General features: G+C 38.4%; 1 protein-coding gene across 10 annotated transcripts in view; it reads right to left on the reverse strand.

Annotated features, from left to right (window-relative positions):
• TRPM1 (transient receptor potential cation channel subfamily M member 1) overlaps positions 1-27,365 on the reverse strand; it is a 109,445-nt gene that overhangs the window by 19,336 nt on the left and 62,744 nt on the right. For 6 of the 10 annotated variants that reach the window (XM_040601083.1, XM_040601082.1, XM_040601078.1 and 3 more), the window contains 15 exons: positions 26,282-26,495; positions 24,393-24,517; positions 23,525-23,696; positions 20,952-21,126; positions 18,638-18,761; positions 14,058-14,130; positions 13,016-13,116; positions 10,068-10,241; positions 8,897-9,031; positions 7,855-7,905; positions 6,994-7,029; positions 6,168-6,308; positions 4,912-4,941; positions 2,168-2,457; positions 1,393-1,621 (listed from right to left, as the gene is read on the reverse strand). In XM_040601083.1, coding sequence (XP_040457017.1) covers positions 1,393-1,621; positions 2,168-2,457; positions 4,912-4,941; positions 6,168-6,308; positions 6,994-7,029; positions 7,855-7,905; positions 8,897-9,031; positions 10,068-10,241; positions 13,016-13,116; positions 14,058-14,130; positions 18,638-18,761; positions 20,952-21,126; positions 23,525-23,696; positions 24,393-24,517; positions 26,282-26,495 — 2,070 coding nt within the window. The remainder of the gene's footprint in view (positions 1-1,392; positions 1,622-2,167; positions 2,458-4,911; positions 4,942-6,167; positions 6,309-6,993; positions 7,030-7,854; positions 7,906-8,896; positions 9,032-10,067; positions 10,242-13,015; positions 13,117-14,057; positions 14,131-18,637; positions 18,762-20,951; positions 21,127-23,524; positions 23,697-24,392; positions 24,518-26,281; positions 26,496-27,365) is intronic. The other 4 variants (XM_040601084.1, XM_040601079.1, XM_040601081.1 and 1 more) reach the window with 1 other exon arrangement.

Below are 27,365 nucleotides of genomic sequence, written 5' to 3' on the forward strand. Positions count from 1 at the left end.
CAAGGTACTCTGCTATCCTAAGACCTACAAAAATGAGCAGGTAATACTTATGAAACATTGGCAATAAGGTCTTATATGGAAAGATGGCACCATGGAAGGCTTCCCATCTCCACAAATACACTGCAATTAAGAAATTGTGCTACAGAATTAGAGCTGTGCAGAGAAATTCCATGGAATGGACATAATGGTGGTTGGAAGAGGGCTTCAGGTTTGTTTCTGGAGTTTATACTTACTTTGGTCACCTACTATTAATCAGTTCTAATAGTCAAAAAACTTGTGAAAGGTAAGAGAAGTTTTGCAGACAGCACTAGGAGAGTTCTGCTATACGATATTGCTGAGATACAGACACACAAGCCTGAGTTGCCAAAGTACAGAAAAGGAGCAAAGAAAAGAATGCAGGTAATGAAACTAGAATGATAGCAGACTGATGACTCCTTTGGAGAAAAGAAAGGAAATCCATAAACAGATTTAGGACATACCATGATGCAATTTGAAAGGCAGGACACTTGCCTGAAGATTTTAAACGGGTTTAAGAGGGAGACATGAGAAAGTGGAAGTAAATTGATAATGACAGAGAGAGTGCAATGTGTATGTCAGCAAGCTTGGGAGTATGATCTGGGAAGATAGGCATGCACTTTGTCAGTAAGGGGGGATTTAAGGAAACAGGGAGGTGAGACTGAAGGCGGCACCATCATGATGGGCCTCCAAAATGGGCTACTGCATAATATAACATAGAAAATATTATATTCATATGAAAACACACAAAAGCAAACACTACTCTGCTTCCCTAACATTGGCTCACTTATATTTCCCCTTTGGATCAGTCTCACATTAGTACTTTTTTGGCAGATTCACCAATCAGGAAATACAAAATCAGTAAGAAAGACCATATCATCAAATCACAGAAGAGGGAAATAAAAATCATAGTTTCACACAATGCCATTGCACAGGTTTCATTCTTTTCAGCACTGAGTCTCGACTCTGTCTCTTCCAGCACCATATTAAGCAATGTAAAAACCACGTGTCCACGTCTGGTTCATGTTCTGTAATCCTATTGCGTGAACTCCTAATGGAGATTATCTTGCTTGTATACAACTAATTTTTAAGCAAAGGTATGTTTTCAATGAACAGATCTCATCACTCATTGAAAGCCACAACTTTGCTCTCAGATTCCAGTCATGATAAGCCTTTTATGGATTTATATTCTCCTTTGTCATGGGGTAATGTTCCTTAGATATCCTGAATTTGGAGTCCAAAAAAAAAATCAGCTTTAAAACAGGTATGTTCTTAAAACATCTATGATTAGTAAGTCAATTTGTTCTATACATATGCTATGTAGAATGTTACATGCAACAAGCCATATATTTAACAACAACTGCACAACAGAAATACCTTAAGGCCTGGGTTTTTCCGCATGCGTAGTCGCCCCATCCACATATCTGTTAAGAGCATCTGGCTGCATGTATGAGCAATGAAGTCCCTGTGTTTAGCTGCCACAGCCAATTTCAGGCAGGTGGAATTGCTCCAGTTTTTTAGTTCATAGGTCAGTAGTTTCATGGCAATCTGCTCGTCATGCTTATAGGACTGATCTAAGAGTTCAACAGCCAGCTGGCCAAAATCTCTGGAAAATGCAAGGTAAGTCCAGTGAGGTTTATTTTAGGTATCAGTTTTTGCTTGTATTTGGGGTTTTAATTCCCTTCACAGGGAATTTTGTGTTTTAATTCCCTTCACATGTTTTCCCACACACGTATAAGAACTGAGTCTCAAGCTTGATTTGGGACAGTCTACCAAAGTTTTTATTGACCAGAGAGAATAAGCTTAGACCAATAACATCTTAGGGTCAGGTTAGATATATAATCAGATACCCCTTAATTTATGTGAGTATATCCTGAAAATAACTTTGTGAAATAAAACTAGCTAGTTTTGCAGAGAGACAAGCTAAAGGAAGAATATGTTTTGTCAGAAAAAATGCAAGTCTTGTTGCTAGTGTTTCCTTTAGATTCTGAGATCACATTTTGGCTTGTTTACTTTGATAAATCAGCTCCAAATGGTGTCCTGTGAACCTACGTTCTAGAGGTAAATTGTACTTTACTACAAGTAAAGCTTCTCAGCAGGTCAAACCACCCCTATATCAAGTAGACACGAAGTCTGCTCTGCATCTACTAACTTTGAGTTGTTGTCCAGATCCTGAGAGATGTCATCCACGAGCTCGCTCTCAGAAGACTCATGGGCCATAGACTTGTACAGTTTACAGGCCACAAGTGCCTTGGCCATGGTTTCCTCCCCTCGCTGCCAAAGGAAGAGTGCCATCTTTTGCCGTTTCATCAGCACGGCCCATACCATCAGTTCATGAAAGGGATATTGAAAGCGGCTGACTTCTGGGTCATCCACGTCAATATCAATCTCTTCCTCCTTTTTCTTTTTCTTCTTCTTCCCTTTGGTGGGAGGCTCATCATCCTGGGAAGAAAGGAAGAAAAAATGTTCCCATCACTTTTTAACAGCTTACTTGACAATTGCACCATGCACAGAAAAAGTATTGAGAGGACACGCTAATAGTTAAAGTTCTCACTTGCTTTTGCTGTTTGCCACAGTGAATGCCAATAGCAATAAAACTATGAAGAACACGTAACAGAGCATGCACTGGCAGCTTAATGGTTTATTCAGAGAACCGTTTCTTGCATGCTTAATTACAGGTCACCCATCTTGGATAAGTACAGTAGAACCCTACTGTACTGAAAACATCACTTGATACCATACTGTAAGTAGATCTCTACTGCATGTATAATTGCACAGGTTGATTTGCAATTAATTAGTATTTAATGAATTCCTCTGCAGTGTCAATGAGCTTTAACAAACCTGAATTCACTATGAACAGGTTCCACTATGATTTCTAATTTGGTATGAATGCATCTATTCCTGAAGAATAGTGCTGCGTATCTTACAGGTATCAAACCATTTTTCAGACTTGACATGCAACTGGAGAGAGTGGTAACATGCAAATGGAAAAGACAGGTAGACAGCATCCTCAAGAACAGCAAGATACTAAAGGGAGTCTTCACCTTTGAATAAGCAATCTCCTCTTATGTGTGCAGTGCAAATGGAAGGTAAAAGTATCCCATTTCTTAAAGGGATAGGGAGGACAGGCCATTACTACAGGTACCAGCATGGAAGTAACTGAAGGGAAGTACTGACAATGAAGCAGGATCCTGAAGGGAGAAAAGCCATGATTGGGAAAATTAGGGTTTAAATAATGTAGGAAGAACATTGCATATATAGGTGTAGACAGAACTCATCATCATTGCAGACCTCGATTCCAATCTCAGAAGTGGATTGCAAGTAAAAGCAATTACCATTCTACAAAATCAGTTCTTGTTCAAGCAAGCTCAGCATAATGCACTATTTTTTGACAAAGTATGAGCTTAAATCCAAATTCAGTCTCACACCCCAGCTTTCCAAAAATGGCTCTTCAGCTCAACAATTAAGTATGCTTTTCTCTTCCAGCAGTTTTAAGAACTCTGTCTCTCATGGAAAATTCAGGGGTCATTAATTGTATGCACATGAAGGAAAGTGTTGAGGATCTCCGAAGCACAGGATATAAAATCTCAAATGGAGGACCAAAAATTAGGTCCTCCCCACACTAGGAAAATCAAATCAAAACCAAACCCTGGGTAAGAAAGACAAAGTTCTAAAGAGTCTAAACTTCCTCTTTTGGAGCTGCTGACACTGGAAATAAAAAAAAAAATGCTAAACACTTGGAGTTGCATCAATTTACTGGCCACTTCAGCAAAAGAACTGTCAATTTTTCATTTCACTTTTTCTCTTGGAAGAAGGAAGTGGGTATACCCACAGTGAAGTGTAGAGAACACTTCAGTTTGTACCACTTAAAACATTTATCACTGAAAGAAACAAGAAAATCAAAATGTGCTTTTGGAGAAGCACCAAGCAACCTATGCGTGATCAACGCTAATTAAAAAAGGGTTCCATCTCTGAGGGGCTGAGCTTTTGGCCTCCAGCCATTAGAAAATAGGAAGCTGATCAGAGAGATTAAACATAACCTGGACTTTCTCTATAGAGTAGAAAGCCGCTTATCTGCTTGGGGAAGGAGAGGCTCTTGTGCGTGGGTATAGTTCACATGAAATGTGACACAAGCGACATGTACATATACTGTGTCCGAATGCTATCGCAGCATTAATAAAAGCCTACTACACAGAGAAATGTACCTAGCCTCTTTGTGTAAATGCTTTCCTGGTCTATATTAATACTTTTTTTTCAGAAACAAAAGCAACCACCTCCAAAACAGTGTGAGATTTTAGGCATCGTCCCAGACTTGATTCTGATCAATTCAAAATTTCTGCAGACACACAAGTAATTGAAGCAGGGGTTAGACCCAAAATTCTGGATCAGCTTCGTCATTTACAAAGCATGGTGCCATCATGGTAGCAAGGCTGTTTTATAGTGGAGGACAGCATCTAACATGTCAGAGCACCTTGTTTTTTCACCCCAGTTAAAAGTTTTGTCTATGATAAAATCTCATTTGCGCATAAATTGTTACTTCAGGGTTAAAGGGGATCTGACCGTAAGTAGCACTGCTGGATCACATTCTCTTTTCAATATCATTGATATCCACTTCTGAATGCTTAAACCTACAATATGTTCCAACATGGAATGTGTTATTACATAATACTGCTAAAAACAGCCTGAAGATTACTGAGCAAGGCTTTAAGTAGTTCTCGAGACCCTACCCAAGAAAAAATGTCAGAAGTATTTCATAAGCTGTTTGCAAAATGGAAAATCCTGTCTAGTTGAAATTTACTTTAAGCCACAGTAATAGTTAAAAAGCTAAGAGCAAGGGCAGAACTGTACCAAGAAATGCTCTGATAAAAACAGTATTTTACAATAAACCCAACTTACCTCCATTCCTAGTAGTTTAAGAGCTTTTGGCTGAATATTAAAAATAGAAAAGAAAATCAGTTATATGGGAAGGAAAATTCAAAGATCAAACAATCCAACGATTTTCGATCACAAATGTACAGTATTTATTACTAAACATTCTATTCTAAATAACTGTACCAAAAATGATACAATTAATCAATCTCCCTCTTAATTGTATTTTCAGGAAGGCAATGGGTTAGGAAATATTTTCCATCCTGCACTCAAGGTTTTGATTCAGATGGAAGAGTTAAATGAATCATTCAATAATAAACTGCTTAGAGAGTTAAAATCACCATATGGTCACAAAAGCTTGGTGAAAAAAAAGTGCTTTTAAGATACCCATAAAGACACCCACAGGAAACAGTAAAAAAAAAAAAATAAATTTTTTTCTCTCACAATTTCCCATTAAAAAAATCCCTCTGTTCTATTGTGAAATTTCTGGTTTATATTTTATCTAAAAGTTTCATTTGCTTGTTCCATCACTACACGTGCACTATGTCAGCTGCAGAGTACCTGGGCTTTGAGTGACCATCTGTGGGGCTACAATCCTACTGTGTTTTCTAGCATGAGGCTTTTTGTAATTAGGCCAGGAACCTTCACTTGACCTTCAAAGCTGAACCAAACAAATAAGCTAATGAATACAACTATTCCATTTGTTTAGAACAGACTTTTTAACAAAGCAAGGGCCATGCTTGATATTCTCAGGATTGGTACGTGACTATGAAATGCTTTACTGAGATTGCAGTGGCTTCCATAGGGTAAGATTTTTGGCCAGAGCAGTTCTTTACAGGACTTACTGTAGCATTTTCATTCAGACTTCTTAATTCAGACTAAATTCTCTGCCTTACCCAGCTTAAGGCTGCTGCTGGTTACAATGGCTTGACCAACAGGCCAGGCTTGACCAATACAGTTTACAGTTTTAAAAAAGCTACAGCCTCAAGTAGGGGTAAGTAAATATACAAACACCACAGTTAGAAATGTTGGATTGTGAACTACTGAAATAGGAGTAAATCCACCTCTAGAACAGTGTATTTACCCACTTTTGGGCCTTCCCATCCTTTAACATAGGTGTTTTACAGGTTCCTTATATCACTTCACTACCAGAGTTTCAAATTTGGTCTTGCAGCATTTCTTTGGAATTTAACATGTAGTATTTCACAAAGTTAAAGGAACACAGCATTACTTATTTTTTACCATCAGCACAATAGCCACACCCAGAATGAACTCATTCTTACCCTCTTTGGTCCAAACAAATTATTATAAAGAGTCCGAAAACTTTTTCGAGTATAGTTGCAGCGATAAGCTCCACCCATGAGATATTCAAGTACAAGGCCAATATCTATTAGGCTGATATGATAATCTGGTGGAAGATTTCCCTACCAAAAAATAATATAAAAAACAAAATAAGGACTTAGGAAAAGAAAATATAACATTCATTAAATTGCCTGGCTAGACATATCATGTCATGTTTAAATTTGCGCACAGGTATTATTTAAAGCCACTGGTTTCAGTCTCTGAATATTTGGATGAATATTTGTATGAAATTAATGATAAATGATTCATAGAATGAAAAATTTTTTTTGGCCAGATGTTTTTTGTTTTGTTGTTGGCAGTAGTTATAGTATATAGAGGACAAATTTTCATTTAATTTACTTGTTCAGCATGCCAGTGTCCATACAAGCCTGAGTTGTTTGCAAGGGTTATATTGATGAAATTAAATACCTTTACACTGATTATCATTAACCCAGTATAAAAGCATGACTTAATTTAATGGTGAATATCAGGCATACCTTATATTTTATGGAAACTTATATTTTATCATAATATTATCTACAGAGTTAAGACTACAATGCAGAACATGATTTAGATTAATGTGCAGCCCAGACTCAAAGAAAAAGGGAGACTATAATTTCCACTGTTACACTTAAAAGCTGGATAGTGGTATTGACTCTGCTAGAACCATGAACTGAACACTGTGCTTCACTGTTCAAGCTACATCTTACAACAGTAACTGATTCTACAGCACCACGGAAACAACTATATCCTAAGCAGACACATCACCTCCATGTTAACCCAACTGAATCCCCGAGACTGTCGCTGAATGGGTGAGCCATGAAAATGCAATGAGAAGGAGACAGACAGAAAGCAGAATGCAGGAGAGCATTAGTAACACTCAAAAAGACAAACAATGAATGAAAAAAAGGGTTAAACTATGAAGCAGATGAATATGAATTATACATTAACCCAGTACTGTGTAATTCCCACATCCAAACTTCCGGGAATAAATGGGAGTTTTCCTTGCAAAAAGGAATACAGGTTATTTCATGTAGCTGAATTTCACTGAATAAAAGCTCCAAAACCTCCAAGAGCAAATACAACAACAAATCTTACAGTGACCCTATTCATTTATAATGAACACATTTACATGTAATGGAAACAAATTAATAAGAAATTTAGGACTTCTAGCAATGAGAAACAGAACAGATATTCTCTCAGGTAAAAGTAGGATTGATGGGACAACAGTAACTAAAAAACACACAAGGGAACAAACAAAGGAGAACAAATTCAGTGCTTGTGCGCAGGCTTTCCTGTTAACCTAGCAGGCCTTTCCTTCCTCCTTTGCAATGCTGCACTGGGAGCTTCTTGTAGAGAAGGAAGTATCAACCTCAATCTCAAACTATATATTATACTACTAGGCGCCTAACTTTCCTCTCCTTAGGTTTTAAATTGCTAGCAGTGCAGTATAGCCATACCCAATTTAGACTGACATCACTGTTTGTCACAAGAAGTAATTTAACTTTCCTTTTCTTAACAACTACCATTTCACATGTCTGCTTTCCCCCGTGCTATGCTTGCTTGTACTGTTGACTCACCTAGCTAATGTAACCATGCTAACATAATGCTGCTGTTAGTCAAGCTTACCTTTTTCACATCTCTGACTAGCAAATGCAGCGTATTTGGTGGACCCAATCTCTGAAACAAAAATAATTCAAGGTCCATTAGAGCTTAAATTCTTCAGATTTTTTGCAAATACAAATGTAATTAATGATTTGGCACTGTAAGCAGAACTTCAGGCAACCACGTGCCATGACACCCTTCAGCCGTGAGAAGGACAACCTTGGCTACAATGATAAACACACTTCTATCAAGAGCTGTGTAATCTCTTTCATATAGTCCTTTATGTGGTGATTCAAGTCACAGCTGTTTGTGGTATTGTCTGAATTTGCACTTGCTGCAGGAGCCATAAAGGGACCAGAAGCCTAGACTGAGGCTCTATGTTGTATGAATGCTGCCCTAGAATACCTGCCACAAGTGATGGGAAGAAAAAGTCTCGAAATAGTTAAGTTCCTGATGAATTTGCTGCAGGTTGGGCTGGGTTGGGAGAATTTGAAAAAAAAACCAACAAAAAAAAAAAACAACAAAAAAAAGCACAACATCCTGTAGGTTTGGATAAAGCATTTTGCTTTGCTGGGCAACAAGGAAAAATGATACCGACTTCTGCAATGTGCCAAGAATAAAAGTTGCTGTGTAAGTACTTTGACAAATGTACAGGCTTTTAAAAATAATATTAAAGTACGCATACATGAAAACTAATTGAGATTAAAAGTAAATGACCACTACTTGCTGGTATTAAATTTTCATTATCTACTTTATTTCTTTAAGTTCTTTAAGTGTTCTGAATGTGCATTTTAAATACATCACTATATTTACATAGTAAACTGCAATAGCTTCTGAAAGCTGCTATAGGCTTATTCATTAGGAATGTGTATATGCAGGGAAACAACAGGACACTATATGCAGTAGCAATGGCTCCCTTTACTGCTATCCGACACCTGTGTATTGTCAGGGCTCAGAGCTTTTTGGAAAAACAAGCGTATCTCAGAAGGAGAAGAAGTAAAAGGACGGCCTTGTTGAATGCAGTAGCAAAGAATCACAGGACGTTTTATTATTTCTGTTCACTCACAGTATTATAAAGTTCTTCCAGTCGAGGAATAGTGAGGAAGTGCTGCATGTTCACTCCATTCTCAATAAGCAGTTTCACAAAGTCCACTCGATCCAGAACAAGTGCATCCAGCATAGCTTGCTCCAGGGAATTCACCTGAATTACAGAACACAGAATGTGGGACTACATGAGCACAGAAGACCACAACGATAAACATTTTCATTGCTAAGGATATTCCCAAGTTCCCAAATATGCTGAGTAGTCTGTAAGTGAAGAGGTATTTAGAAAATGACATTTTACCCATGTGCAAGTCAATACAGATGGCAGAGTTTTCTGATGAGGTCTTGGGTGAGAGGAGAGCAGTAAAATAAACCTTTAGCAATACAATTGTAGCTTTCAATCATTTTGTTTAGTATTTTTAACAGGCACATCACATTTGACACGTTATGTGAAAAAGAGATTTACTTGGTCAACATGATAGGAACAAGTTAAAATTTAAGAAAAATGCACTTAATACATTTAAGAAGTTGACATAATTTACCCTGATACTTCCATATATGTATCATCCACTCAAACTGCTGCCTCACACAGAAAAGGCAACATAAAATGTCAAAAGACTCAAATCATTTGGGAAGAAGCACTTCCTCTTCCTTCACCAACTTTAGCTTTGCCTTTGAAAAACATTGGTCAGAAAGCCTAACGGATCTTCTCTTAATATGGGTTAAGGGGTTAGAACCCAGTAGGAGAGGGGAAAAGCCCTGGAGCAGCAATCGCCTTGACACATGAACTTTAATCCAGACAACAGAACAATCTAATTTACTGCAACTGGAAAATTACACGCTTAGAAATAAAGATGTTTAAACTGCCTTCACTGGATAAATAACATACAAAGAAGGATGAAGATGTTCACTGGTGTTCTTATTTCCCTCTGACCAGTGCAGGGGAGAAGATGCAGCAGGCAAGCACTGACTTGTACTGGTGTGGTATGGCTACATGTGGTGCATGTGGGATAAGAGTGATTCCTCGATAAAAAACTGAACAGCATCCCTACAGAAACTGCTGCTGACTGTATGGGTATGTGCAAATGAGCATTCTGTAAAATGAAAATGTGTATTTCCCTTCTCTTTTTGTCCCTCAGGATGAAAAAGATAATAATTATTCAACAGTTTTAATACAATTACTGTCATCTCACCCAGTTCAGGAGTTCAAGCTTTCTTGGGTCTGTTTCTTCTTCTGGCTCTTCTTTTCCTTTTCCTCCTTTTTTCTTCCCCTTTCCTTTCCCTCTGGCTGCCTTGGTCTGAGCTGCTGGAGATTTCTTTTCCTTCTCAGGAGCTGTACCATCAGGAGCTGTAAGGCTTCCTAAAGGCTGTATTTAATAATGCATTAGAAGTATTAGAAATCTAACTGATCATACAGTGACTATTTCATTGAATCTACTCCTATTGAACTTGCTCCCCTTCACCACTTCCCACATGCAGTCAACTAAAAATGATAATTCCCTTAAGTATAAGGATTTTTTGCATAGCCACATCTTTACACTTTTTTTTAAAGCTTTTACGTCCAACATAGTCAATAGTAATGAAAGTCAAAGTGGTGAAGTAGGTAGACTGTGGAGGATTTCTCTCAAAATTAAAAATTGGTGTGAGCAGCTTGAGAAATTTTGTGACACTTCAGTTTCTTTGCTCTCAGTGAGAGCAATAGTTGTCAAAATAAACTGCAACAAGCAGGATAAGGAGCTGGACAGAAAAAGCTTAACAAGAATGCTGCATGATGCCAAACAACATCCATACAGCGGAGGCAGAAAGAAAGGAAAGAGAGCCACTAACTGGTCCATTTACATTCTGCAGACAATATTTCTGTTTATACTTCTTCAGACACATTTACCCTTTGCAATGTCCTTCCTCTTTCCAACCTATTTACCCAAGACAGGCAGGCACATGTGCAAATAACTTGACACCACTTGTCTCTGATTTGGAGGCTTAACTTGCTCCAGCTCATGCTTAGGTTATATAACTCCACGGACATCTGAACTGGATTACAACTATCCATGGTTTGCACAGAGATCTACCGAACCGAGCCTTTAACAAAGCTTGCTTTCTGTGGTTTTGTTCCATCTTAAAAACCCTCATAAATCTTCTCTGCCTAGCAGCCATGAATCCATTCCTCAGTTCGTAAGCCTGGACAAAACTGCAACTGCAAACTTGCAGCACAGGCTAGTCTGAAAGCAACCTTCATGAATTTGAGGTGGCAGTGGATCACGATCAGCTGATACTGTGTCCACAAACCAGTGCAGAGTATGAAACAGGCCAAAGCAGTAAGTGGCTTCAGTTGCCAGGTGGTACCTCTGAATCTAACCACAATAATACGGAGATTGGAACATTCCATCCAAATAAATATTTTATAGTAATAATACTTGTACTGTGGCAGGCTGCACCCCACAGCAGCCCTCATAGTGCTGTGCTGTGTACTGGTGGCTGGAAAGGTGGTGACAACACACCAGTGCTTTGGCTCCTGCTGAGCAGCAAGGCTGTCTCTCCAACCATCCCCCTCCTCTCACCAGTAGGGTGGGGGTGGGCAAGGTCTTGGGAGGGGACACAGCCAGGACAGCTGACCCACACTGACCGATGGGATATTCCATAATATGATGTCTGCTTAGATATGAAAGCTAAGAGAAAGGTGGAGGAAGGGGGGACATTCATTATTTACACTTGTCTTCCAGAGCAATTGCTACACGCACTGAAGCCCTGCTTCCTGGGCAGTGGCCGAACATTGTCTGCTGATGGGAAGTGCAGAATAACAACTTCTGTCTTCCTTTTCTTCCATGTGTGCGACTTTTGCTGTTGCTTCATTAAACTGCCTTTATCTTGACCCACAAGTTTTTTTAATCTTATTTTCTCCCTGCCCTGTTCTGCAGAGGAGGGGGGCTTAACAGAGTGGCTTGGTGGGCAAATGGCATCTAGCCAAGGTCAACTCAGCACAATATTTCATCATCTTTAGGATGATTAAATCCTCTCTGTATAAGCATTTTAATGAACCTTGAATATCGGAAATACCACATTACTGTAAGTGAAGGAATAAAACAGCATATGCAGCAACATTTGTTGAAATTTAATTATACAGGCTTCCAAATGAAATAAATCTCACCATTATGTATAGCGTGCACATGAATAATGTTCCTGTGAGCGTCATTTTATTGCATAGTTTCAGGAAAGATAACTAATTAAAAAAATATACAAATTCTTGCCCTTCATTCTTACTGCCTCTTTTAGGCTGATCTTCTCATGATGCTTCATAGCAATTCAACAGATGAATTCAACAATGAACAGATGGTTCACACAGCAAAGCAAAAAGCATCAATCCAGCCAGACATGAAAGTGGCTTAAATAGAGGATTTTAGCTACACAGATGAATAAAGGCACTGCAGTGTTTCACCATTGACTTCAACTAGTGCAGCATCAAACTTTAATAATTTGAGAAAGAAAATCCAATTTCAGGACCTAAAGATTTACTGAAAATCTGCTTCTTAGTTCATTTGGCACAGCTTTGCCTGCCAGAGGCCTGCTTTCTGCAATGGTCTCTTCTGGTCATTAGCATTGTGCTCCACTAATCCAAATAGAGATTTTCACAGCTGTTAATGAGGTGAGCATCACAATTCCTCCTAAGCAGGCCTGTGAATTTCCTTGCCACATACTTTACCAGGTAGCTGGCAGCCCTGCCAACTGCTAGCACATGTCAACGACATAGAAGCCTAGGCAATGCTAGCACACAAGCTCAGAAGGGGTGATCAGGACTGCTGTTGTCCAGCTGGATGTAAGGCCACAGACTGCTTCAGTAAATGTCTGGCGTTTTTTTTGCTTTCACATCCCACAGGGAATCTAAATAAATTTATTTTTCTGCTTGTCATGGAATTGTTTTTCCTTCTTTCACAGAATTAAAATTATTGCCAAATATTTGCAAATGGCTGTATAAGGAAATTTCAAAACAAAGAGGTCATTCTTAATTAATGAGATATCCTACATCACTTTGGCATAGAACAGAATTCAATATTGTTTCTCCTGCCAATAAAATCCAAGGTGTGACTATCCCATCACTTATTTTAAATCATTAATAAACAATACAATTAGGAAAACTTTGTCTTACTGGCCAGTGGTGTCCAAAGACAAAGATTTGGCTGCGTGCGATGTCTACACGGTTCCAGGCCAAAGCCAAGCTGAGCTGGTCTGGAGCAGATGCATTGGTACCTAAAGCGAAACACACAGATGTTTAGTATTTCATGCACGATGAAACAAGATTGAACAACCTTCACTTCTCCAAGAACTAGAAAGCAGCAAGCTTGACTCCATGTCATACTACTGTTAGAATAATTCCACCACAAAGCCGTGGGTTCATTAAATAAATTTATAGCATCTTCCATTTAAGCCCATAATCTTATTTTCAAAAGGGTTAACCAGATTCTCTCCCTTTTTTCCTTAACACTCCCACACTGACTTTACATTCTGATGCTAAAGATAGACATTTAAAGTTCTAAGTTTCTAAATCTTTAATAAATTTAATTTATTAAATTTTAAAAGCTAAAATATTTAAAATTTAATACATTTTAGAATCTAAAGTTCTAAAAGACTCCCCTCAGCTCCTCTGGCTGATGCTGTATATACGAGTATAGCAATTCCTCTCTTTAGTTCTTAGCTTTGGGGACACTAGAGATCCCATATTGAGCCTGTATCAACTAATATAGACCTGCAGACAGAAAACGGTTGTTTCAGCAAGCATAACAAGCTCCAAATAAACATGGAACTGATCCTAGATTTTGCCCTAAGGCATAAGGAGCACAATCTGAGATCTGGAAAAATCCAGATAGTCTTTTAATCTTCAGCCTTTTTTTTTCTAACTTAATAGCATACGCTAGAACACATTTCAAAATGTGTTGAAATATCAGTAGTAGTATTGCTGTTGCAGCATTCCCGTCTCAGGCTTTCAGGTGAGGAAAGCCACACTAAATCTGCAGTCTAGATTTTATGCTTCAAGCTAATCTGAACCTTAAACCAAGCATATTCTGGGTTCTTGTTAGAATCCGAGCAAGTAAATCAAAGACTTAAACATCAAGAGTGAACTGCAGACCGTGCACAAGGTGGTCTTCTTGGGATCAGGTTGTATGTTCTTCCTAATTGCTTGCAAAACCCACCTTTAAGGAGAGCAGTTAAGATAGACATCTCAATGTCCTGTTGCCCTTCAGACCCCATGCGGAACACAGTAATCTAAATGATAGCATAAAACCAAACACACAAAATCACAACACATGAAAGAGAGAGACTAAACATACAGATAGAAAAAAAGCAGAATGGTGAAGCTTTATTATTTCCTAAGAATTGGGATTTTTCAAAAAGTACAGTTCCACTAGATTTTTCTTTGAAATTTAATTTTCACACGAGCATTTAATTGAATCGTTTCAATAAACTTGGCCTGTTTATTGAAATAATATTGAAACAATAAACATGACAAACGATGAAATTCTTCACCAAACCCATGAATTTTGAAAATTGCTGACAAAACTGCCATGCCAAACTGATTGTTTTCTGACAATTCTATTATTTTCCAGTAGTAATGGAAATGCCAGCTTGGAAATGGAAATGCTAGTCACCCGGGATAACTATCATAGCATTAATTTTATTGACGACAACACTCAAATACTGTTTAGTTGCAGGACATGCTATATATTGACAACCAAAAAAGCAGAATCAACTAAAAGCAATTATTTCTAGTCACATTTGCTAAGTTGAGTCCATTACAATCCACAGATTTTAAAACCAGTAATTCATACAAAGTTTAGCCATTGAACTACATATTAAGAGATTAATAATTCAAAAGCAGAATAACCTAATATTCTGTGTTAATGAAGTTAATACTGAATGCAGACAAAAAATTAACAAATTCTTCATTATCCAAAAGCAACTCTTCACAGCAGATACTAGCATTAGGTACTGGGAATTGCAATTTTCTCAGCAGTTATAATAGGTTTTGAATGGACGCAAAGATACATGATATTAGAAGTGAGAAGAACTACAGGAAAAAATATTAATTAACAAGACAAAATTATCAATGAAGGCAAACCATAAGCCTGCTTAGGCTGCACAGTCAGTGCCTGAATTTTGCTGAGTAAATCAGGCTGTCTCTGATGTGCATTTTAAATTTGAAGCAGTTTGACTAAGGCAGCTGTGGGCACCCTGTTCTCAATCAATTCTAGGAAGGCTGACTCTCTTAGATCCGGCTTATCATAGTCAGGCTTATTACCAACTTGACGTACATGAAGGTGCATGTATGGAACTAATCTTGGCATGTACAAATGTAAATATATCAACAGTACATTTACATTACCCAGACAATCTTAAAGACTTCACATTTGGAGCCCTTATGTAAGATTTTATATAATCAGCTGGGTATGCTAGTAATATTTCTGAATGCATACAAAAAAAGCATGGATGGGTGTCGATTTGATTGCAGTACAGAGCTGCATTACTTGAAAACACAGCATGTGCCATATTCTGTTCCAAGTGGCATTTGCGGTTTGATTAATCCTTAGACAATTTAGTTCTGGCAAAAGTATTTAAATATATGTTGCTAAAAATCATTCAGAACTGCATAATCTGGCTTTTATGAACCTAAGAATTAGGTAGTATGAAAATCTGATCAAAAATGAAGGAACAGAGATAAAACTGAAATAGACCTTTTCCTCTTGCAGAAATCCCTCCCACAGTAAAGGGAATTCAGCATCAAATGTAATAAACCTTGGAGACAAAAGCATTGGAGAGAATGGAGGAAGAAGGGAAACAATTATTAGAAGAGACTTCTATGATGGTATATAGGAGGCAAGAAACTACTTGTTGGTACGTAAGTATTCAGTTGTTATGTTGTGATGTATAAGTATGTAAACAAGCACTTCCTTGGCAGCTGAGATCGACATTATACAGAAAAATCAGAGGCATGAGCCAATTCACAGCATAATCTCTGGAAAAGGCCAGTTTTTTTGCAGAGTGTAGAGAACATGAAACTGATAGAAGACCTGCAAACAATCTGGCAATTTCTTGACACAGACTCCCATCCCAATCCAGTTCCTGAAAGGCAGTGAGAATGGCTTTGTAGATTAATCCTGAGAACCACTGATCACGTTTTTTCACCTGTTCCTTGACTCAGTCCCCTAACTTCACCGAATATTTGGTGGGAGCTTTTACCTGGGAGAGGCTAGGCTCCTATGGGCATGTCTATGGCAGAGAATATACAACAGTACAGTTGGTGTTATACTTAAAGAAGTGATTTTACTTAACATCTGAAAAATTTCAAAAACCATTCTAGTGCCTGCCTTTTCAAAGCAGAAGAAAGAAAAAATAGCAAACATCATTAAACTTCTTCATAACATAAACTTCCTTTATGTTCCAAATCCTTTGCTAGCCACCTTTCTATTGATGTGAGATTTAAAGTGTGTTGAAAAGTAGAACAGGAGATCTCAGGGAATCAGAATTCATTCAATGGATAAGGTGAACTGGATTTCTGGAGGTTTTTTGTGCTCCTCTGTTCCTTGACTGGAACATCAGAGATAATTCTAATATGATGAAAGTGATCTCATAATTTCCAGTGTTTTAATAAGCTCAAAAGTAACGTAAAAATAATGCCTTGATCGGTACTTTGATTGTTGGGAGCAGCTTGTATAAAAAGAGGACTAGCACAGACCTTGATGTACAGATGTGAGGAAGTTTCTTTGCTTTATGATTAGTACCACTGCGCCACGTTCAGCTCTGTATCCTATTGCTCTTAAGGGGAGATCCAGTGCTCTCTTTCTTGAGTTAGCCCTTCACTCCCTACTAATACCAAGTCATCATGAAAACACACAACAGAAAAAGATGGAACCAGAAGCATGCCTGTGCATGGTAGGGACAGCTCTAGCAAAAAATGGTGGGACTCTTCATGTTCTGTGATCTCTGTGTGTAAAACAGGCCAAATTTTAGACAATTTGATTCAGCTCTTACTTGCACAAAAGCTATGACTTAAGAATCAATGGCACTTACACCAACGACACGCAGGGGCTGCTCCCCTTTTTCACAGCAATGCACCTGACCTCAGGCTCAGACTAAATCACTGCACCAGTTCAGAAGGAAGTATGCCAGGATTTAGGCTTAGATAACTAAAAATTACATTGTACCCATTTTCTTTGCTCCAAATCACAGTCTGGAGATGCAAACACCGGCAGCTACTACATGCAGTATTGCCACAGCAAGTAACAAGCAAATGCTCTGGGGAAATGACTTCCCCACTCCCTGCCCCCTTCCATTATACTTCTCTGGGTACCAGAGCAGAATTTATTATTTCTCACTGAACAACTAAGTAATTACTTCTAGAAATCAAAAGAACACTCCCTACTTAAAAGAGTAAGAACTGTAAGGAATGCTACATACAGTTTACTGTTTATTTAAAATTTTAAGGAAAAAGTTTCACATCAGCTATTTGAGACAGTAGTAAACTTGGGAGGACCAGACTTGGCTCCAAGCTGATGAAAGACAAAGTGTGGGCTCTGTAGAAGGAAAACACACTTGGTTTTAAGGTAGCATGGAACACCATTTTTCTAAAAACTCAGAAAAAACTCCCTCTATTCTCAGCCTCATTAAAAAGTTTAATCTGTCATTCAAAGTTTCTTTATAGCTGCTCCTGTTATAGATGTCACTTCCTTAGCGATACAATGAGGCACCCTGAAGAATTAAAATGCCTTGATTTCATGCTTAAATTCAATCACCGTTTGGTTATCTGATTCCCTATGCACAGTCTGAGGAGAAGGCTGTGGTAGTTCTCTCTTGTTTCTAATAGAAACATGCAGCTTTAGCAGAAAAGATGAAAATATCAGTCATACCAGTTCCAGCTGCAATTAAACAAAAAAAAAATGCCAAAAAATCCATCAGACTGTTCAATTGCTATTAAAACAGCTGTTTAGGATTTGTATGAAAGAACGAAATGGAATTATACCAGGACTCAAGGGAGGTCCTATTCACAAAAATTCACTAAGACAACTAGTCAAACACTCAAAGATTCATTTTGCCTGCAAAGGTACAGGCACAGTGAACACAAGTTCAAGACACTGTTCACAGACAACAGATGTGACTGTTAAAGACTCTCCTTTCCCGAACACACTTTTCTTTGCAGCTGGGATAGGGCAGACGGGCAGGAACCTCAGTAGCGCAGTACACGGAATGTACCTGCAACAAGCCAGGATCAAGCAAGGCTGGGACCTTCAAGAACACTTCATGTTTCAGTTTCTTTTGAAAGACCTGAAGAGCCCATTTTACTGGAATGAAAGGCTGTTAAAAAAGTAACTGTATCAGAGGACCAACAGTGTGCTGATGCACTCTGAATGCTAATTGCTCCTTGGAAACCTTTTCAATCATCTTTCCTCTGCTTTCTGCAGCTGATCCTGGTTTTAGGGCATTTATCTCAGTGTCTTAGTCTGCCTTGCTCATGTCTGTGAAAACAGGCTTGATCAGCTTACACAGGAGAAGAATCTGAAATTGGTTTTAGATGCTTTCCAGAACACAAAATCCCTTTCTTGCCCTATGGTTATGAATGAATGATTACATACATTCATGGAACTATATGGAAAGGAGGGGGTGGTGCGGGGCAGGGGGGGGAAGGTTAAACTGTAACCCTGGGAGAATGGCATTTCAAAGTACTGCATAAGGTGTGGTCACAGAAATTATCTTTGTGAACTACTTTTAGGGCACTTACAAGTTCTTTTTTTTTCATGCACTCCATAAGAATGATGAACAGCTGATGAGCTTGATTCCTGTTGTAATTAAAGGTTTTCTGGATGGTAACTAGAAGCTGGTCCCTAAGGGATTCACTTATTATCCTAAACGAAAAATGAGACATAAAAGAAGACATTGCCAGAATTAATATATATTCAGAAGGCCTGCTGTTTGAGAGACATTTTTTCATCCATCAGCGCAATGACTTAATTATGAAAATAAATTAAAACACACAGCATCTTTGCATTCAGTACAGATAAGGAGTTCATGAAGAATTAACAGTAATCAGCAAATTCATACCCAGACTGGCTGTTATGCACCTCAGTACTTCAGCGTTGATTTAAAAACCGGCAGGGAACCTGAACTATCCTTTCTCCATGGAATATACTGCAGGTAGCTCCTATTATGTGTTACAGATACACTTTTGGTAAGAAGTTCAGTCTTCAGGATTTCAGCAGTACACCTTACAGGACCCCTAACTTTGCCCCTAAATGTTGCGAGGCCCTTTGCATATAGATAAAAACCCAAAAATATTTCACACTACTGATGTCACCTTGGTTATCTTGGTTATCCTCTTAAACACAGGATTTAAATTGGTAGCATATCTGAAACCTCATAATACCCAAGTGAGAAACAAACAAACCAAAAGATGATTAAAAAAATTTGATTGAAAACATTCTAGAAAGGTCAGAAATGTTTGGTCTCTCAAAGTAATCTGCAACATAGCCCTTCAATCTTCATTTCTTTATAAAACACATGTATTTCCAGATGATGGCAACCATTATTATCAGCATGCACTCACAGTAGTGAGACAGCTGAGCCTGTGAAGTGCAGTGAAATTCAAAGTCCACTGTGAGAAAATTGTTCTTTTAGACAGTAGAGCTGACAAAAAATTCTCATTACAGACCTGCCTTACCATATTAACACATTTATCTTATCATAATTACTGGAGAAGAAAATTGGACATTGTATCATACGCCCTGGGAGAGAAAGTAATGCAGTGAGCAGATCTCAGACAGACTGATCTTGATAAGCTCTTCCAATTACCTATGAACTGATAGGAAGGATGAATAAGAAAGAAAAGGAAAATAGGAAAAAAAAAAAAAAAGGGAAAGTTTGATCTGAACTAAGGAGGCTTGGTTGATAGAAAGGAAAAGATAGTTTCTGAATCATAAATACTGTTGATAGGATTAAGTACATACTATACATAAACATAAAAAAAAAAATCCAGCATTACAGTTGCTCTCCCAATTCAGCAAATAACACCTGCACTGCTGGACAATACTAGTTGTCTGCTTAATATTTAATCCCAGCTAAACTTCAGCTTCAGTCAAGGCAATAGGTTATTTCTTCAGTGCAGGATGAGTGTGTCATACCCCAACCAAGACAATATACTAGGTTTTTGCCTGAACCTAGCTACTAAAGATAAAATCCTGATACTAACAATGACAATGGGGAATGTATGCAACTCCACTGGGAGAAACAATATTTTAAATTAAAAATGCAATACTCTGCTTCCACTTGGAGTATTTTTCAGGACAGGTATTGTATTCTGCAGGTCAGATGAGCTTTACATTGCGAGTATAAGCTTAGCCTAGTATCTTCTTTAAACTAATCATACCTTCTATCAACTAAAGGGGCAACCAACCATAAAAATAACAGACTCTAGAAAATGTTGGATTAGGACTCACTTTTACAGATTTGTTTGGGCAATGGACAGGAGGGCTGTGGAGCAGAATGCTCCAGACAACATCCTCCACACTGTTCATGACATCTGGCACCACTGCCCTGAAGAACCATCACAGGTGCAAAAAATAGCAATAGAATGGAAGGAAGCCCAATATTTTTTCAGCTTGTCTAGCACTCTTGGAGAATGAAGCCCATTCACAGAACACACTAGAATCAGGCAGTAAAAATTTTGCAGATACATGCACTAAGTAACCTCAGTCCTGGCCCAAGACAAGAGTAATTATTGGGAACCACTTGTTCCTTGTTTCTAACATGCCCAACCCAGCACCAAGTGCAGCAAATTTTGATAGAGTGTGTATGACAGTATGCTGCATTGAGAGCAAGATTATTTCAATTGATCATCAAATACATTGCAAGTGGTAACAACTTCTACTCATTAACACAAGGCTAAGATCAAAGAGGCAACAAAAGCTGACAGCAGAATGCCTCTGTTAGCATTTTGTCCCTGAGGTGTTTTTTATGAAGCTTTAATGAAAGCAAGGCATATAGTCCTACATTGTCCTCCCGAGCAAGACACAGCTTTGGCAAAGATCTCAGAATCTTACCCTCCTTCTTCTGAATACTTGTGTGCAAATGACAGAATATCTGATGCTCGTCCGCTGCCATCACATATCACAACAGGGAGAGGCGGTTCTTCTCGTAGACACTCTAAGACAATGGAGATAACATTGGGACCCCCTTCCACTATGAGCCCAACTACAGGAACGCCTTGTCCCAGCCCTGCAAAAAACAGAAGAACAGAAACAAAAAAAGATGTGTCACTGAAACTTAGTTTAAGAGGTTGAATATTATGAGTGGATGTGATTTCTGTGTTAGAGCATCACTTCATGGCCAACACCAGGAAAAATCTCCATATGCCGTTTCATAGCCCCTAAAGGAAGAGTAAGGTGCCTCCTGGCCCCTGCTTTTGCATCAGCTCCGTACTGATCACTTATTCACTTAGTGCTGGTGAGCTGTTTGTAACCTCTTTCAACAGACACCATGTGCAGATGAAACAGCTAACGTGAATCTCCTATTACTCCACTAGCTTCACTGTTACTTGGATGGTTCCCAGCTAGTGTCTTTCATGTTTTAACTCTTCATTGGTCACCTACAAGAAGTCTTCAGTAAGGTGACATATACCTATGCTTTCTCCTAAGATAAAAAATATGAAGTTAGTGTCTTTATCATGAGGCTGAAATGGCTGGCCGATGCAAGAGACGACAGCTGAGCATCCCTTTGCTGTCCCTGCCTCACTATGATCTCCAGGCATAGGATGACAAAGGGAAGCCCACAGGTCACATGGTCTCAGTATCCTTGGTCACAAGATACATGGGGAAATGAAGGACAAAACATTACCTGCAGGCTGACTAATCCCACTATTATGTGCATATGAATTCAGTTCTTAATCTCTAAAATGACCAGCGCTTTATAAAGATGCACTTTTTTGTACGTCTGAGAACGCATGAAGGAGTTCGTATTTTCACCCTTCATTCCTCTCTGAAGAAAAGGAACGCCATGCACAATAACAGCAGAAGCTTCCTGACATCCTCCTGTCAGTACAACCCAGCTCTGATAAGGAGTCACAGAGCATGGGCCAGCCTGTGTGTCCGTGAAATCCTTAGTGATTCCTGCTGAGATTTCCAGAAGAGGTGCCTGCGCTTGAAGTTTAAAAAGAAACAAAACAACTCCCTGTATGTTGTTACCAGTAGGTGTACTGCAGCCCTTCACAGAACTCTTCATTCCTATGTGTATTCCCAACTTTGTCCTCCTCATGACAAAAATCACCAAACACAACTGAAATCAGAACCAGTATCCCCAGCCCCAGTAGTATTAAACAAAATGATACAGAACACCTTGCCTGTGGGCCCTAACTTCCTGATCTTCCAAGCCAGCACACCCTTTTACAGTGTTACAACTCTCCCAGCACTTCTGCAGAAGACAGATGACTAACCCATCGGTAACGTTAGTTATTTCCAGTGTCTGCGGGCAACAGTGCACAACGCTGTCTCCACACTCAAAGGCAAGGGGCATCATTTTGGTGAGCTCCGTGTCTTCAGCCTACTGTAGGCAAACAGCAGTACTTGGAAGACTTCCTAGGATGCTTAGATACCTTGCGGCCTTTCAGCTTCACCTGGCACACTCTGTCATTTTTCTGCTTTACCCATAACAGCACTTAAACCCTATTGTTTGTAGAGTTCAATGCAATTGTCATGCTGAATGTTTGGGTTTTTCTTATTTATATGGGCCTACACAGGTTACAATGGGTCTGTAAAAAGTCAGAAAGACAACGGGTAGCACTGATGTCTATTCTCCAGTAGCTCTTAATTGAAGTGTGGATTCAAAGACTATTAACTTTTTTTTGGACCATTTTTAATTAGGTTGTTGTTGCAGTTTTGGTTTTTTGTGGGTTTTTTTTCTTTAGTTGCTGGAAAACCATAGCTATTAATTCTTTAAATTTCTTTATGCTTTAAAACCCCATTGTTTTCCTACAAAACTGCTAATGAAAAAACATCTTTTAAAATATTTTTTTCAAAGTAATGACAAAAAGAATTCTAGAAAGCTGTTTTCAAAAGGTTGTAACTGCACAAACCTCTAAATATGAAAGCACTGATGTAAAATTATCTTGAAATGGCTTAATTAAAAATCAAAACCAAGCTGAGTTTATCTGGAAGATCAAAGAATTTTGAGGGTGACATTTCAAATGAAACAAATTCATATAAAAGAGAAAATAAAATGTTAGTACAAACATTTGGAATCAGAAACCAATGAACTGCACAGGATTCCTGTAAACAGGAACTGTAAAAAATCACCCCATTCTGTGTATCTACTGATGCTTATGAATTCTAGCTAGACGTGCAGAAATTCTTTACGTTTCCCTTTCCTTAAATTCTTACTGCTTTGAAGCTTCTCCTCGCTATTATTTCTCCACTTTTCTTCCTCCCTTTATGCAATCCTCACTTTTCTGGGTTTTCCGTGCTGTTAGATCATTCACCACTTATCAGACAGCGTATGCTCTTAGTCACACAGTCCCGATCAAATTCCTGCTAGAAAGAAGCATTTAATTTCAATACCTTGATGTAATTCAGGTTTTCTCCTCTCCCCTTATTATGTGTACTGTTTGCCCCGCTGTACTTACGTGTGTTAATTTTCTGGAGGGAAATGTGTTTTTCCAGCTGACGTCGTAACTTTACTTCAGCTCCATATTTACCTAGAGTACCGTTGTCTGCCAGAATGAAGTGGGTATGGGAACTGTTGAGCACAGAGAGCTTACTGAGCGGGTTTGACATTGTTTGGTAAACCCGTGTTACCTGTGTGTCAAAAGGACAGATGCACCCAGATTAGAACTAAGAACTAAATATGAAAATCCCCCAACAACGCCCAACAGAAGCACATGCCTTATGAGAAAACCAATCAACCAGACACTTATAACCAAAAACACCAAAGAATTAGAAACAGAACATAATTTTACATTTGAAATTTTAACTCTCCACAGCGGTGTTTTCTTTGGAGGATGACAGTCACATCTGTGCACTCTCCTGCTTTGTCCCCTAAGCTCGTTAATGTACTCTCCTTGATCACACACTGTGTTCCATAATCTTCTTACTGCATTTGAAACTACATTCTCATTGGAGTTCCTAGTAATTAATATGCCACTGCAGAGTGCCCATCTACAATAAATGAGTCTTGTTGTGCACATGAAGGCCCTTACATGATTTACAGAAGCCTCAGTGTGCCACACTGAAGTTAGGACCCAAAACTGTCACCAGAGAGATCTCAACTACTGACAGCAATGGAAACCTTGCTAGCGCCACATTTACTTTGAGGTCACGTATGACAACCTGACAATACATTAAACAACAGCTTTTCTTCAAGAAATTGCTCATTTTCAGCTCTTAGGCATGCTTTAGAAACAGTTAAAATATTAATACTCCAAAAAGATGAACAGTGTCTTTTGTTACACAGCTGACATTGCTAATTACACAGGAGTTTCTTTAAAGACTTACATCTTTTCCTATCAGATCTTCCTTGTTTTCTACAATGCCCCATGGTGCAATTCCTACGGCACATATTCGTCCTCTGGATTTGGAAGAATGATCTTTCAAGGCATCTCCCACATGACGAATGACACCTATAGGTACAACTGATTTAATTCATATTTGGCACTTTTAAGAGATGACTAAAACCAGAATTTTCTTCTTGCCTTTCATGGAGTTACCTGCTTTTCTGGATTGCTTTCACTACTGAACTGCTACCTCTATCATAGAACATGAAATGAAGACAACCCCATGCTTTTATTTTGTAATAGTTGCATGTGAATCCTACTGCTTTTTCACATCCTTCTTCTGAATTCAATGAAGTCTTTGCAAGACCCAGTTACTTAAATTGCCACAGTGTAAACTGTGCCATTGTCTGGAATTATATTATTGATTGTACACAATGCTAAACACATATGGAATGCTATCACAGGGGTCTGAGCAAGAAAAGCCCTCCAACCCTGTAGTTAGGAAAGAAATATTTTTTCTCTTTAAAATTATTCTGAAGAGCAATTATCACCTTCCCTTAAAGACATTAGATTTTTGTTGTAAAACAAGTCAAAGGAATTAATTCTTAACTTACATAGTTTTCTGGGAGATAACTTGATATAAAGATTTATTTCAGCTAAATAAAGATATTGTTATAGAAATATTACAATGAAAGTTTGAATCTGATTGTTTTTTGAAGGTCTCAGAATTTATATCAACATAAATGAAATTAATCAGAAATCAACTGGTCTCAAAATGTAACAATTTATATGGAATCATCAAACAGCTATTTTTCAACATGTCATTCAAGTTTTGGACATTGTATCAGACACTTTTTTTTGACAGAATTCAGGAATAGTGCCAAAAACCTCCTGGTGGAGTTACGTGGAGCTGCCGTACATATCATGTTTTAGATATGGTCAAAAAGGAAGGAAACAGAACTGTTCCAGGTGGCCAGGAGACCAAAGGAAAATGCAAATAGGAGATTGCAATGTCTGAGTAGAGACATTTACAACTGACCTCAGGTTTGTGTTTCAAGATTGCTAATTTTAGAGTCATTCATTTAAGTATAAATACCTTACATAATTATAAGACAGAGGGTGTACATGGGTGGTGGTGGGTGACACCACGGAGACAATGAGTCAGGGATGTGGCATTAAAGGTGGATTATCAATTGATCACCACCTCTCAGAGAGATCACACAGCCTAAAGCTAACTCAGTCCTTGGCTGTATGAACAGGGAAATGCCAAATCGAAGCAGAAAGAGTATTTAACTTCAGGGATTAAAAGCTTCATCAAATGCTGTCTCAAAAATTGCAGCACCCAAAATTCAAGCAGGCTGTTAAAAAACTAGAGAGTTAAAAGCAGAGGTGTGATAATGGCTGAAGAACTGGAAAACATGCTTAGTGCAAGAGTTTTATGGAACTCAGCCTGTGCAGTTTGACAAAAGTGCTGTGTATGAAATATGCTCACAAAATATATTTTTAGTAACAGAAAGATCTTTGTGCAAAAAAAAAACAGTAAGAAGGTTAGGCTAGACAAATTTGGAGTGGAAGACTTATTAACTACAAGGGTAACCAACCACTGAAAAAAAAATGTATTATAACTAGTGGTAGATTCCTTGCTACTGAAACCACAGATTAATTTTGTTTTCAGGGGAAACACTGAGTAATGCAAATTGATACTAACCCCGGAAAATCTTATGGTCTGGGATGGGTAGGAGATTAACACAAATGATTACAATGCTCCTTTTTTTGGTCTAGTGGCTAATGACTCGTTCATGTAGACTTAAATCTTCTGCCTGTGGGAAAGATTAGCGAACGAACAACACTGAATTCTTAAGTAAACTAAAAGTGCTGGTAATTGCTTACCTGTACTAACACCTCCGGTGAAAATCCAAGCTCCTGTAGTCACGGCAGCCTTTATCAGGCCTTTTCCAAATACTTGCTTTAATTTAGGTTGCATTTCAAAGTTCTGGAGGCCTCCATGGACAGAGATTAAGAGTTTGGGCAGTTCCAGTTGCCAGTCTTTCACCATGAGATGCAGCAGAGAATCTGGTTTAGTGTCATATGAGACACGGATATACTGCGAAGAGCAACGTGTAATATTAGCACTCCATTTGCTCTGAAAATTTTCTATTGATTGAGCAAAGAATGGTTATATTAAGCCTTCCTTCTGAAGAAAGAGTTTTAAAATTTTTAAACTACACATCATTAAATTTCTCTGCTGTTTATGATTAGAAAAAACAGGTTGAAACCTTTCACTTTGCTATTGAGAATTTACCACTGGCCTCATGAATTTTAAAAGGACTGCTTTCCTCTCTTCACCTGCAAAACTGACTGCAATCAAGTGATCCTAAACTCTTACTACAAATCTGCATCATTGGAAGCCACCTATTTAAAATGACTGGAAGGTGTTTTGTATTGTTCCTAAATCCTCTGGTTTGCCAAAGAGAAGCAACAACCTTCCTAAGAAACAGGCGGCTTATGTTACATTTTATGCCGTTCACTGTTGATGTATGTATTTCTGCCTCTGAAGCAATACTTTGCATTCTTCTCGGTTTAATTCCATCGTGATCTCTTTTCAAACTACCACTCCATCAAAGAAAGCTATGAAATAAACTCATGTTTATTTCTGCTTTAAAAACAAATAATCATTAACAAAACCACCAAGATCACCCGTATATTTTGGAAAAGTTTTTGCAGTGTGGTTGTCTCAAGCGCCAGTCTCAGCAGAGAGATAAGAAAGCAAATGGGCAAAGAAACAAATGTAGGTTTGGATTTGTTCAGAAGAGGCAAAACAGAAATACATTCTTTTGCAGAAGCTTGCCTTGCTGTTACTGCTAAGAAAACTCAGCAGTCCATTTTCCAGCTCTGTCAGGCCTCTGTCTTTCAAGAAATTAATATTGATTTATATTTTTATTAGACTTCAAACCTTAGAAAAAGATCTGTATCA

The sequence above is a fragment of the Falco naumanni genome, chromosome 7 (assembly GCF_017639655.2).
Source record: "Falco naumanni isolate bFalNau1 chromosome 7, bFalNau1.pat, whole genome shotgun sequence".
Lineage (NCBI taxonomy): Eukaryota > Metazoa > Chordata > Aves > Falconiformes > Falconidae > Falco > Falco naumanni.